The sequence below is a fragment of the Ylistrum balloti genome, unplaced genomic scaffold, assembly GCF_031769215.1.
Source record: "Ylistrum balloti isolate Yb309-2 unplaced genomic scaffold, AGI_CSIRO_Ybal_v1 Utg370432, whole genome shotgun sequence".
Taxonomy (NCBI): Eukaryota; Metazoa; Mollusca; class Bivalvia; order Pectinida; family Pectinidae; genus Ylistrum; species Ylistrum balloti.
Window position 1 is genome coordinate 193,318 of NW_026782290.1, and position 14,500 is coordinate 207,817.

Genomic DNA, 14,500 nt, shown 5'->3' on the forward strand with positions numbered 1-14,500 from the left:
ACGACAGGTACACGTTGAATTATTAAATATCGGCTAAAAAAATCCTGACGAACAAAAATGTATGTCGTAACATTAAGAAAGTAATTTGTATAATATTTATCATTTAAATTTCACGTGAACCAAGTTACATTTACATAAGATTAAGAGAAATTTCGATTAGATATATGACACAAGTTTAAGTGTCGTTATCATAGTCACTAAATCTGGACCTGTGCAATACGATAAACTCACAGGTGTGAGATGTAGACAACTTTAGACGAATTTGAATCTAAAATCCAACGTTAGTTAGCTCTGTCAGCACATGGATAAACAGTTTACGGAAGAATCGTCGATTGTACTGGTAGGCATAGACTATAATTTTGTGTGGTATTTATCGTGAAGTTCCCTAAGAACTGTCGTCTTGTTTCTATTGGGCGTGGGCCCTTCTGACTCATAAACGCATGAAGGAGATTACGCAAAGAACTCACCATAGACGAAGCCTCTCTACATCCAATTACTCCGATGACCTGATAATGATTAAGGTACCAGCGTCTTGTATTGGGTTCTCCATCTATTTATAGTCTAGTCAAATGCATTAACGTTCTGCACTGATACCATTGCTTGTACAAACTCTTTGATTTCAGTTTCCTTAAAGTGAACTTTTCCATTTCTGAATAGTAACGTTTAACCTATTTAATTTTGTTATTGATTTACGTGACTGCTATTCAATATCATTATTTTCGCGATGAATGCTTACAGCTGACAGAAAAGTTTGCAGTTATTGAGACGTTTAATGACCGTTGTAATGCTGTTTTTGGGAAACACTGAGTGTTACATCATTCCTGGTGCCTAATTTCAATATAACATACATGAACTTGTCGTCGATAAACCAGAAGACAGTTGCATTTCAGGAACACTAATATTACTCCCTTTGTTCGTATTGTCTTATATCGATAAAGACCTTTCCATGTTCATATTTTTTTTTTACATTTTTTTTTCAGTCAATTTTACTCGACAGAAAAGCTTCGGCTATAAAAACCACTATTGCCGTTTGTCTGGATGTGAGTCTACTAAGAGAACAGACACGCATGCTTTCAGTGCAGTAAGATAGACTGTGATGTTATGCTATCTTGTTAAGTTTTATAATATTTTAAATGTGTTGATGATTTGAAACGCCCTTAAGTGACCATATCATCGTCTTTATATGAACATGCAATCTCCTAGTGATGTAGGGACCAGACGGATCGATTGACCGAATAAAACTCACAAAGAAGCGTTTAAGCTTCACCAGAATCTCAATGGCAATAAAGATGTATATCTACTATTGATGATAAACCTTGTAGCCAACTAGGTTCAAATCAGAAAAGGACCTAACGTACATACAATGGCGGTCATACTTAAATGACCGTAGCTGTTGATAAAACGTTAAATAATATAAATTCAAACATATATTTCGAAACCTGTCGATACATATGTCGATTGCAACATTTGGGATCTTGTTCTTTTACATTCTTCCATCTCTTTCATCACTGACAAGTCATATAACGAAGATCGAGTGGATGGCGTATAGTTAAATTAATTTGGTATTTACTGTATCTTAGCAATTGGTATTTTTTTGTAAAATATTTAAACCGTTACATTATCGCAGCTCACAACTACCTGGTCGCATAAGACCGTCTGTAGGTACATTTTTCATTACCAATCTGACCTGAATCTTTCTATTTATGAAAAACAGCAACAAGATGAAAGTACCGAGGAAGATGAGTCCGGAAGCGGAAGCACATCGTATTGTTGTTCACACAGAGCCATCGTGACGGTCCTATTATGTACAGTAATAAACAGTAGCTTCTCCCTGGTCAACCATTGGGTCACAGCGGACGATGAAGCTTTCGGATACACAAGTGGTTGGGGCGAGACTGGTGACCGCGAGGTTCGACGGGTGTATAGCGGGGTCAGCTCTCTCACAAGTAATTAGTTTTTTTGTACAAACGATAATATACCAGACAAGATATTACTTTGTTGCATGATACTGTTGTCTTGCGATTCTGAATGTTCTCGTAGGGTGTCATTCAACCAAGCGATTCGTCATTGTTGAAAGGTCTAAAGACAAGCACTTTTGATGTAACAATTTATATATTGACCAAAATTTGAAACTATCATGTGCTGCTTATAAGCACCATGTGTGGATCAAAAGAAGTTGCAATCTTCGACATATTTGAAACTCTGCTAAAACAAATAGCTCACAATTAGTGAGGTAGTTCAGCGTGTAACATATACATCTTTCATTTCTTGATTTCTAGTAACATCTTTACTAACTACATCTTAATGTGATTGATTATTTGTATTGAAAAGCTCTTTATATATGCTGGAAATGTTAACTGAACTTTTGAATTCTCGTTCAAGCTCGACCGCGAAAATCGCGAAAATGACATTCCTACGAAAACAAGCAGATATACATTATTTAGAAGGAAAAGTTAAACATTGAAGTACATAAGATATTTAATGATGCATGGCTTCATTAAATGCAATACCTCTTTACCGCTTCCAACTGTTTTTACTTCGGTAAACTGCATCAGGTGTGACTCTTTATCAACATATTACTGATAGCTTGGGAAAGAATACTGACTCAACATACACAACATATACTCTCCATTGCATAAGTTATGTCGAAATCAGTACTTATATAATTAATGATAAAATGCAAACATGTAAAAAGGATCATATTTGAATTTACCTCAAACTTTATAATGTTACAGCAATGTATGTATGTCTAGTCCTGCTATAATGAACGTTAATCACTCGCGTATAGTTACGTCAATATGACCCTACTGTTATGAAAACATGCAATGTTCCAGCAATATTTGCGGCCCTGGTCTCGCTGAAGGTTGGCTACCGGGTGGTGGCGGTTAGTGGATGCCTAATGATGATGTCAGGTCTGCTGGTGGCATCCTGGTTAGACAAAGCCACTATAGGCCTGATTGGAGTTCTCGTCGGTGGCATCGCAGGTTTGTGCTTCAGGTTGGAATACCTCCATTTGTTTCCTAAATGTACGCCTCGTTTGCTTGATTCACGACACCCGTTACACAATTATCGGTCAATTCCCTTTTACAAAATAAACATCAATGTATTCCAGTATAGTAGATTTTTGTGTCATCGCCTGATCAATCTTTCTCAAGGATCAACTTTAATTTCAGGAGTTGGTGCTTCTTGCGTGAAACTAGCAGCGGTAGTTCCAGTTCTGGAGAACATACAAAACTGCCGCTTTATTGCTATTGCCTTTGTTAACATTGGTGGAGCGTGTGCGTCTGTTCTTCACTATGGAATACTTGCAACCAGTTGGGCAACAGATGACATTGATTTAAACTGGAGAAGACTTTATCGATGGCAACTATTGGTCATGGCATTCGCTTTGCTTGCTTCTACCAAATTACAACCTTCAAATGAAAAATGGATCAAAAAATACTTTTCTCCGTTTGATTGGAGTGTATTTCGCCAAAAGCCCTTGTATATAATGATGGCCATTCTACTATGTGACCGGTTTGGTAATTAATCTTTTGTAATGTAATATGACAGCTACCAAATGTCACCTCTACTTTTGCCGTAATTTCGAATAGTGGCACGGTTCATAATTTACACATGTACTTGACGTTATTCAGAAATTGCCAGATATATAAAAAGTACGATATTTCTTGAAGTATGGCCTTGTGCACTTGCCCCTCCTGATTTCGTCACTTCTTTCGATCACTTTTGAGTTTCCTTACTCGTCTTCTAGGTTTCAACATTTAAGCTCATTGATATCTCTGACAAGTCCTAGAAAGACCAAAATCATCCGTGTTATGCTGTTTAATTAATTTTTTAGTTCCCTTGTATCTAATTTGAAATTTGTATTAAAATGTGCTCTTCTTTGTGTATCTTTTTTTTAAATTTTCGATTGGTCACTTTTTACTCTTTCCATTGATAAATTTGATGTCTTCTTACCTGAACCTGAATAGCTACATCGTCTTATTTGCACATATAATTACGTATTTTCTTGTCTTTTTCCAGGTCAGTTCATTTTATCAAAAGAGATCTTTACTTTTTTCGATACGAGCGACAGCTCGGCAGCTCCCTACCTGGGTGGCTTTTTCTACTATGGAGGTCAGATCTTCGGGCCAATGTTTATGTTTTGTTGTATAAAGAAACAGATCTTGCCAACCTTGCGTTTCATGGGACCAATTGACTTTATCGCTGGTGTCTGGACAATTGCTGCAACCTGGTCGACGAATCTATTCCATATCTCAATGTATGCTGGCACTCTGGGTATCTCAAAAGGTAAGTTTGTTTGACAATAGCCTTGTCTTCAATTAGTAGAACTTTTACATGAAAATTCTACTTCAAGATGCAGATCAAACGCAATAATCATTGCTTACTTCGATTTTGGTTCTTTGTTTTTTTTCTCTAATTACCATGACGCAAAAAATACACTGTAAAATAATTTCATTTCGAGATTATGAAAAAAAAACAAAAACAAAAAAAAAAAAAAAAAACAAAAAAAAACAAATAAAAGCATGCAGTGTCAACAGAACCTTTATTCAAGCTCAAATATGATGAAGCTAGGACAAAATAATAAACAAAAGAAATAAGACCAGATGTTCCGGAAAGTTATACGTCATTTGTTTATCGACGACTCCTGTCATAGAAATCTTGGTCAATTCAACTATGTAATGTCACGCTCCCAAATGAGAAGATAAGAATCAGGTTAAGCATGGAATCATCAAGCATCCTAAAAAGCATTAAAAACGCCAAAATTATCATCATGTAAACAAATATAAATAGATCGTTATTAGACAATAAAACTTCCCCATAATTTTCATCAAACTTCATTTCAAAAACCATGTATCGTGTGTTCATTCGTCAACTGTCGACGCCTTGCACAAAAATGATGATATTGTGAACAATCTCATGAATATCGAATCAACTGCGGCATAAAAAATTCCAAAGGTTGGGAAATCAGGTTGTTGCTATCTAGAAAAGGCAAATTCAGAATAGAGCAGTCGATATATCACGGTTATCACAAAGCTTTGCTGGAGAGCTATCGTTGTTAGCTTCATTGCTAGTAAGATCTGGTTAAGTGACTGATGTAGAAGAGACCCGTCTTGATTTCCAGTTATATTAGATACATTTATATACATGATTAATATATAAATTTTGTTAATGTTAATCTTCAGACATGACATCATAAACATATGTACAATGGGAACTGGGAGAGGGAAGGACTTAGCAAGGTCTATGTGACATGTATTAAAAAGCTCTTCGACGAATGTAGCCTCGTGTGAAAGCTAGTAATGAACTAAACTGTTTCATACAGCATTTTTCTCCTGTGACTAGCCCTTTATAATATATTTTAAAGGCAGATTTTCTTTATTCACTACCTTGTCGTTATTTCAGAATTGTTGCGTTAGAATTATAAACTTTTTTTTTTTCGTCTTTTAAGCGGCGTTCACTACACTTCTTCAAAACATCATTCCGTCCGTTTTCGGGAAGAAGAATGTTCGAATTGTTGAAGGACTTCTAGACTTTGGAGCTGGCGTTGGTATTCTGTTGTCTTCTCCATGTCAGTGTACGTATCAATTCTGTATAGGAATTAGGACACTCTAAACACTAATGCAGATGCAATTGTGGCGATTGCGACGAATTGCAGAATAATCATTACTTTTTCAGGATCGAACATTTATTGAGGATACCTTGATTTCTTAAGTATCATGGTTCCACTGAGATAGAAATAAGCGTTTACATACTACTAATTTTCAGTTGGCTCTATTGTAGATGCGGTGGAAGCGAGTTACCATGAAACTGACCAGTATAAACCAGCGTTTTACTTAGCCGGAAGTTCTCTAGTTTTAACTTCCGGTCTTGTGTTTGTGTGTCTTCGTCTGGTCAAGGCTTTTGATCGCCACATCACTGAAACAGAAGAAATGTAATTGCTTAAGAAATAAATGTTAAACAAATATTGAACATACTTCTTAGTACATCGTTAGTGTTAAAACACAAAATAACATCTCCCGTTAACTTGTATGAATCGCATTAAAATAGCTATTTTGGTGAAATTCCTAGAGAAAAAATTTAATAAACTAAAGGCAAGTAACTGACATCACACGTAACTACCTGTATCAACTCTGTATGTACCTTCCTCAAGATCTGTTTTTAAATGTGAATAAAATTTCAACAGTGCTTACGCTAGTTTTAACACCTTTCTTGTGTTGACAGTTAATGTAGCGGGTTTGCGTGTTTGACTGATCGTGATGATAAATTACTTATTTAAGAATGGTCTCCATTTTTCGACCTTCATGAAGGCATTGTGTTTCTGGGCGTATTGTGATCAAATCTGTACAGGAATTTCTGCCACCCATCTATGACATAAGGTCAAAACAGCATTTAAGATTTAAGGTATAAGTTTCATTGATCGCATGAGCGATTTTACAGAATATTCTTTACTTGTACTATTTTTTAAAATTTCTATTTTGTCAAGATTATCTTGTCATAAAATGAAACTCTGTAAAAATGATATTGGGTGACGTCGAAATATCCACATGAGCTTGCCCCTTCATCAATATAATCAATGTTCCTGTCAGATGACTATTACAAGGACACGAGATCAAGAAAACACATACAAACGTAGTTGTCTGTCTTCCTGTAAATTTTATATTAATTAATACACTAAGAATTGTGTATAATTCGCGTCTCGGAAGATATGACGACCAAACACGAACGGGATAAAAAAGTTCAATACAATTAACCACGCTTGTAAATATTCTTAAGACAGCGAACATTCAGACACTGTGTGGTAACATTTAAGTGCTAAATATACAAACTTCAGTTTATCATCTGACACAAACTATGGGTATCGTTACAGCCCTGACAATGCTGATGTCGCCGTTCATACAACTGGTGCGTATTTTGATCACATGCTGAAAAAGCGACACCGGACGTCATTTCAGGCTGTGATAGTGGTATCAAGTCAAGTCGCCCCCTATTATCTCAAGACAGGTCGCCCCCTGTCAAGACAGCTCGCCCCCTACATCAAGACAAGTCGCCCCCTTTATCAGAAGAAAAATAATGAATAAAAATATAATCATTTTGTTGTTTGATGCTATTTTATTTATTCCAATTATAAGAATTATGTACACATATACCACATACATACACATTTACACACACCTTTACATGCACGTTATCATTATATCATATAAATAACATCAATCATAAATCAGATATTCAATCATCATATATACACACATTTACATGCACCTTTATTTTAAGAACATCCATAGGCTAAACAAATCTACAATAATAGTAATACATTTAGAATGATTTAATATACATGGACTCGCTTTATTCTAATTAAATAGAAACACAATATTATAAACAATAAAACATATGCACATGCAAACACACTACACTGTTTCTGCTCTTCATATAATGTCTGGTTTATAGTCACTTATAGTCACTGATAACTTATACACTGTCACTGGTCACTGACGCATAACACCTCATTATATTTTTGGGTGGCGAGTTGTCTTGAAATATGGGGGCGACTTGTCTTACGAGGGGGCGACTTGTCTTACGAGGAGGCGACTTGCCTTATTTAGGATTGGGGCGACTTGTCTTGGGGGCGATTTGACTTGCATTCGTGATAGTATATGGTGGATACTGAAATGTTTGGAGTTAATCACCAACAACTTTAATTCTGCGAATTGCACAGGAAAACTAATAGAATAAGTAAATACACGTTGTTCACTCACGTGTAAAAATCCTTATGAATTACACAAGATTTGACATTTTTAAATGACAGTGTTTCATACTAGTAATATATTTTGCGAAAAAGTTAATTACTGTACGTGTACATGTTATGTCACTCATCTGGTTTTGTTTTTGACGTAACGTATTGATTTATCTTCTACTTAAATCATTAAATATGGCAATTTCATTTTTATCAACAATTTTACAAAACATTTACATTTCTCAGTCTATGTTATGTTGTGTAACATATACAACTTCTTTTATTTTTATGTCACCGTCCGTAATGGACGACTGACTTTGAATCCTACTTCATGTCGTATTTCAGACTTCACTACACCGCTTCACAATTTACTGGTGTCCCATTTCACGCGACTGTTGTCAAATCCACGTCGTGTGTTATTTAATGTTGTGACCTGCGTGTAGTGGAACTGACTACGTTGAGAACCGATTATCAAAATACTTTTACAGAAAAACTCGTTTCGAAATGTGCACAGACAAGTCAGAAACAGATATGACTGTGAATAGGGTAAGTATTTGTATTAACATGTGTTGCATATTTAATAATCAGTCGTAAATGCGATGTAGGTCATGTACAGAATTACATTCAATTGTTTTTACGATGGTCCGGTTCCGTGTTTTGAGGACTGTATAAAAAAACTTTCTAATGAATAACACCTTTCAGTTCCAAAGAATCAGAGAACGAAACCGAACAGCTGCTTCATCATTCTAAGATCTGTCAGTGAAGTTAATCACCTAAACTATAGGGACCTAGGAGACAACCGTAGAAAATTCACATTGTTCGTTGTATAACACATTTAGTGTAAACTGAAACATCCCGTACAGCTTAAATGTGAATCAACACGAAGCTATATGACATATAAAACAAATGCTGAACAACTGTATCGGTTTTATAACCAAAAATATTAGCACATATTTCTTTTGGTAACTTTTGTGCACATTTTCAAATTTCTTTAAGTCTATTTGATATGTTTAATAGATAAATGTACTTCCTTCGGGCTACGGACATATTTCATTTCCTGTTATTCCAAAACTGTTCGAACTGAATTCGCCTTAACACGATGTAGGGGAGGTTACTCGTGTGTTATTTGATACGAATTGATGTCAGTTGTTGGTGTTGCAGTGATTGTATGATATACTATTATCTTGTATAATAATTCAGATATATTTATCCATCCTAGATGGAAGGACTTATATAGGCTATAGCCGGTTGCCCAGCACCTATTGTTTTTATTTCCAATAAAAATGTTTTTAAAATGAAATCACTAGTACGCCCTGACCATGTTTCGTAACATTACGTTGACAGATTCTTCACATTTCTCATATCGAGGTTGATAAAATACACCATGAATACTAATGTGTATTATTTATGCAGTAATATTAACCGGTAAACTTAACACGCAGGTGTACGGACTAGACTCGCTCGATGATTCGTAACCGTGTTGGGCATACATGATCTCAAAATAAATTACATTCCCTCGATATATAAACGAATGAATAGAGATTCATACATTTATAATGTTCCTTACTTATATAAATAAAGGCTGTATGGATTTAGAAATCGTCGCCATCATCATCATCATCATCATCATCATCATCATCATTGTCATCATCGTCGTCGTCGTCGTCGTCCTTTATTATTCATTAATGATAATTAAAGATAGTTATTCAGTTATTAGTTGTCTTACTAATGTATGCGCGACAGAATATACAGATGATGCTATCTTGTCTAGGCTGTCATGTCGGTATGATGTTATTAGCGGAATATGATGCTGTCTTGTCTAGGCTGTGTCATGTCGGTATGCTGTTACTCGGCGGGATATGATATAACAGAATTGTCATTGACTAAAGTTTTAGACTTCATAACACTAAATTTGAATGCAGTAGGAAACAGAAGGATTCATGTAAAACGAGTTTCAAATTAACATTGCTGTGATTGTCAGGTGTCATAAATAGAGAAGATCCATTGTTAGGTTTCCGAGATGATCTACACTATACTGTTAAAGTAAATAAGTGGTGTAAGTGTTAACCGATATACCTTTATCTGTACTGGTCTTTTTTTTTTTATAAAAAAAATAGCAACATGCCGAAGATAAAGATGAGGACCAGACCGGAAGCGGACACTCATGTTGCTGCTTAAAAGGAGCCGTTGGGACGATCCTGTCATGCACTGCTATCTTCTTCAGTTTTTCCTTGGTGGATCAATGGATTACTACAAAGGACGAGGCCCTCGGTTACACAGCCGATTGGGGCGAGAGCGGACAACGCGAGGTTCGACGTGTGTACACTGGTGTCAGTTCCATCGCAAGTAAATAATGCTTACATCAGCAAATCAACACAAACCATTTTCTATTATGAAATAAAAATATTCGGAAGTTTACAAATTATCTGTAATTATAAAAATAATCAGACTTAATTCTTGTTATATAATTTATAATATTACAGCAATATTCGCGGCCCTGATTTCGCTGAAGGTGGGTTACCGAATAGTGGCAATAAGTGGCTGCTTAATGATGATGTGTGGCATGTTCGTGGCATCTTGGCTCGACAAAGCCGCCATAGGCCTGATCGGAGTACTCATCGGTGGCATCGCAGGTATGTTTTTCACTGTAAGTCACGCGTGATATCGTGACAGACCGGTCAACCGAGCAACTTGTACGAGTTCAATTTCTCTAGAAAAATGTATGACTTTATTTGTCGATCAACTTTTGTATCATTCAGAAATAAAGACAGCGTAATGCAAAGGAAGATATACTGAAGTTTTGTATATTTCATTGTTTATTTTGGAGCCGATTTGTAGTCAATCATTTAATGTCTGTTTTCGTGTCGGTACACAGTCAATAATTAAATGGTCATTCTACAAGACGACATCTTTCCTTTTCAGGTGTTGGAGCCTCTTGTTTGAAACTTGTAGCAGTCGTTCCTGTTCTTGAGAACATAGACAACTGCAGGTTCATAGCTGTTGGTGTTGTTAACATTGGGGGTGCATGTGCATCTGTCATTCATTATGGAATAATGTCTATAGATGATGTCAATCTAAACTGGAGACTGCTTTATCGATGGCAGATAGTGATCATGATTTTCGCTTTGTTTGTCTCTCTCAGACTGGGATCTACAAATGAAAAGTGGATCAAGACATATTATTCTCCATTTGATTGGAGCATATTACATCAGAAGTCGTTGTATATTCTGATGACGGTCCTCCTATTAGACCGTTTTGGTGAGTAAGATTTTATTTCTATATAAATTCCCATACGACATTTCCGCCTTTTCACGAATTTACATTTATGACACTTTGTACCCAGTGTTTTCGCTGTCACCTCAATAACTGCGCAACCGCATCGTATTACTTTATTGAATATTCTTCCTGAATTTCGTCATATCACTGACAGAAGTTTTCTCTCTTTCCAGGTCAGTTCATTTTATCAAAAGAGATCTTTACTTTTTTCGATACGAGCGACAGCTCGTCAGCTCCCTACCTGGGTGGCTTTTTCTACTATGGAGGTCAGATCCTCGGACCAGTATTTATGTTTTGCTGCATAAAGAAAGAGATAGTGTCCACCTTGTGTTTTATGGGACCGATTGCATTCATCTCTGGAATTTGGACAATAGGCGCAACGTGGTCGACAAATCTACTTCATATTTCCATTTATGCTGCTATTTTGGGTATCTCGAAAGGTAAACATTCAACTACCAATCCTTTCAGCTTTTATCATGTCCAAGGCACTAAAAGACTGTTTTTACATTACAATTTGGAATTATCCCAATAGAAAGAACTCTACAGTTTAAAAAAAGGCGCTTTGGCTTTGTTTAGCAAGGTTACGCCGTGTTGTGATAAGCAGGTCAAGGGTTGTATTTTCATTGTAATGACAAGATATAATTGCATATTTGAATATAAGTAAATACAATGATTAGAAGCTGATATTAATTTATAATATCATATTGCCTACAGCATGTTCTGTTGTCTAGACGGAAGTAGTTACGTGGTACCTAACAGGCCGTACACAGACGTGGCAAAATCGTATATACAAAATTAGTGCTCTCGCACCAATTGTTGACTAACCCGTACAGTAATCTTTAATATCTGCTAGATTTATCTACACTCATCAGTGGGGTTAGAATCACTAGTGAGTCTATCTTTACTGATAGGTCTAATTTTACTGATGAGTCTAGCCTTTCTGATGAATCTAGCCTTATTTATGAGTCTAATCTTATTAATGAGTCTAACCTTTCTGATCGATCTAACTTCTCTAACCTTACTGAGGAGTCTAACCATATTGATTAGTTTTACCTCAATTTTATAAGTTAAACTTGACTTATGAGACTAACCTTTATGATCAGTGTAGTCTCGCTGATGCTGATGAGTCAAACCTTTCTGATGAATCAAACCTTACGGATATGTCTAACCTTTCTGATGAGTCAAACCTTACTGATGAGTCAAACCTTACTGATGAATCGAACATTACTGATGAGTCAAACCTTACTGATGAGTCAAACCTTTCTGATGAATCAAACCTTACTGATGTGAGTCAAACCTTACTGATGATACTGATGAGTCAAACCTTACTGATGTGTCTAACCTTACTGATGAGTCAAACCTTACTGATGAGTCAAACCTTACTGATGAATCAAACCTTACGGATATGTCTAACCTTTCTGATGAGTCAAACCTTACTGATGAGTCAAACCTTACTGATGAATCGAACATTACTGATGAGTCAAACCTTACTGATGTGTCTAACCTTACTGATGAGTCAAACCTTACTGATGAGTCAAACCTTACTGATGTGTCTAACCTTTCTAACGAATCTAACTTCTCGACAGTAAAATTATACATAGATCACGTTAACCCTGTAACAATTACTGTTGTCGTTGTGATTCATTTCAGTACAGTGGAAATAGATAAGGAGTTCTAATTAGACCAACAATATATCAATATATATCTCCTGGACACTAGTGACACTAACGGATGGTCGGACCACCATTGTGGTAATGTACAATGCACTAAAAAAACTTCGTGCACACATCATCAGCACACACGCTATATACATTATCTAGTGTCCAACTGTGTGATAGGATCGCACATTTAATGCGATTTGTTAAAAAGGTTAGCTAATTTACGGACTGAAAGTTAAACGGAAAACTCGTGTATTTATGACTACATATCATGCATATCAGGAATATAACTTGTCTTATGCGACACGTCTTTCTAACCCTTTTTCATTTGTCTGTTGTAGTGGCGTTCACTACTCTTCTCCAAAACCTGATTCCAACTGTGTACGGGAAGAAGAACGTACGGATTGTTAAAGGCCTTTTAGAATTCAGTGCTGGTGTTGGTATTCTGCTGTCATCGCCATGTCAGTGTACGTATCTGAACAATTTGTTTACATATTTAATGTAAGTACTAGTACACTAATGCTTTGTGACTCCACATACAGAACACAAGTTGATCATTCATGTAACGCTGGCAATATTGTATAAGTACCAAGTCTCCAGTGTAACTGTTCAATACTGACCTGGTTGGCCAATATCAGCATGACGGAAGCCATCGATGAAGCAGAAGACGCTTACTCTTCCGTATCATCTATGTTTACATTCCTTTTACTTAGTAGTATCCACGTAAATGATTTATCGATTTTGAGTTTGGATTATGTTTTTTTTTGTAGAAATCAATTACGATACTAATAAATAATTCACTTAAATCTAAACTCCATAACTCTACTGTAATGTTGTATAATTTGCCTATCAACTGATTGCGGAGTGTTGTCATGACGATGGGTTTACCCAATCATTTGCTTAAGGAACACCGTTTTAGATTTCTTCGTCTATAAATGTGTATGACGATGCATCTTCTAAGGGTGGTCGGGTGGCGCGGTGTTAACGCACTCGCCTTTCACCTAGCCGACCGGGGTTCGATTCCCGGAACGAACGTGAAAAGGTAAGGGATCACCAGCCCGACCACGTGGTTTTTTCCCGGGTACTCCGGTTTCCTCCCACAATAAGAACCCTCGCGCGCTTACATCCGGGCCAACAAGAGTGATTAGTATAAGTTGACATAACTTGTTTCGCAATTGTTGTAAAATAAATAAAGTTTATATTTATATTTAATATTTCTGATTACACGAATGCACATTTAATCACCGTAGGTGTTGACATTGTTGCAGATGCTGTGGGAATGAGTTATGATGAAGTGGAGCGGTACAAGCCAGCGTTTTACTTAGCCGGATGTGCCCTGGTGTTAGCATCCGGTTTTGTTTTCTTGTGCGTCCAAGTTGTTAGAGAGACAGAAGACTACGCGAAAGTATCTGTCGTCAACGAAATTGCAATGGAAGAAACATGATTATTTCGGATTTTCTTAATATGTCAGTTTTGTAAAACAATTACTGCATATATACTGTATTACTCAAACGTATGTGTGAATCCAACGATAAAACAAACATAGGCATAAAGATAGGTACGTAAAAACTATATTTTCATTGCACAATACGCCTGTTAACCAGGGGATATTTTTGAGTGAATGTCACAAATGTAATACATCCTGGAACGTTTTTGATTGGATACGCCAGTCAGAGATCGATAGCGATGTCATAATATGAAGTATGATGTTATGTCATGCACGCAAAATATGGCGGCGTTCATTTAACTTTGTCCTTCGCTTTTTTACTTTTAAATCTGTCAAAATATAATTTTTCTAAATTATGTGATCAAAAGTAACTAGAGTTCG

At 36.2% G+C, this 14,500-nt stretch overlaps 2 protein-coding genes across 2 annotated transcripts; both read left to right on the plus strand.

Annotated features, from left to right (window-relative positions):
* The first annotated feature begins 440 nt into the window (after positions 1–440).
* Positions 441–7,082, plus strand: LOC132554696 (uncharacterized). Its single transcript, XM_060219007.1, has 8 exons — positions 441–521; positions 1,715–1,946; positions 2,835–2,984; positions 3,174–3,521; positions 4,024–4,290; positions 5,453–5,578; positions 5,785–5,935; positions 6,872–7,082. Exons 1-8 carry the CDS (start codon positions 441–443, stop codon positions 7,080–7,082), a joined length of 1,566 nt encoding a protein of 521 aa, XP_060074990.1.
* Positions 7,083–8,242: 1,160 nt separating this feature from the next.
* LOC132554697 (uncharacterized) lies at positions 8,243–14,116 on the plus strand. Its single transcript, XM_060219008.1, has 7 exons — positions 8,243–8,284; positions 9,856–10,084; positions 10,222–10,371; positions 10,661–10,996; positions 11,188–11,454; positions 13,014–13,139; positions 13,941–14,116. The coding sequence occupies exons 1-7, from the start codon at positions 8,243–8,245 to the stop codon at positions 14,114–14,116; spliced, it is 1,326 nt and encodes a 441-aa protein (XP_060074991.1).
* Positions 14,117–14,500: the final 384 nt, after the last annotated feature.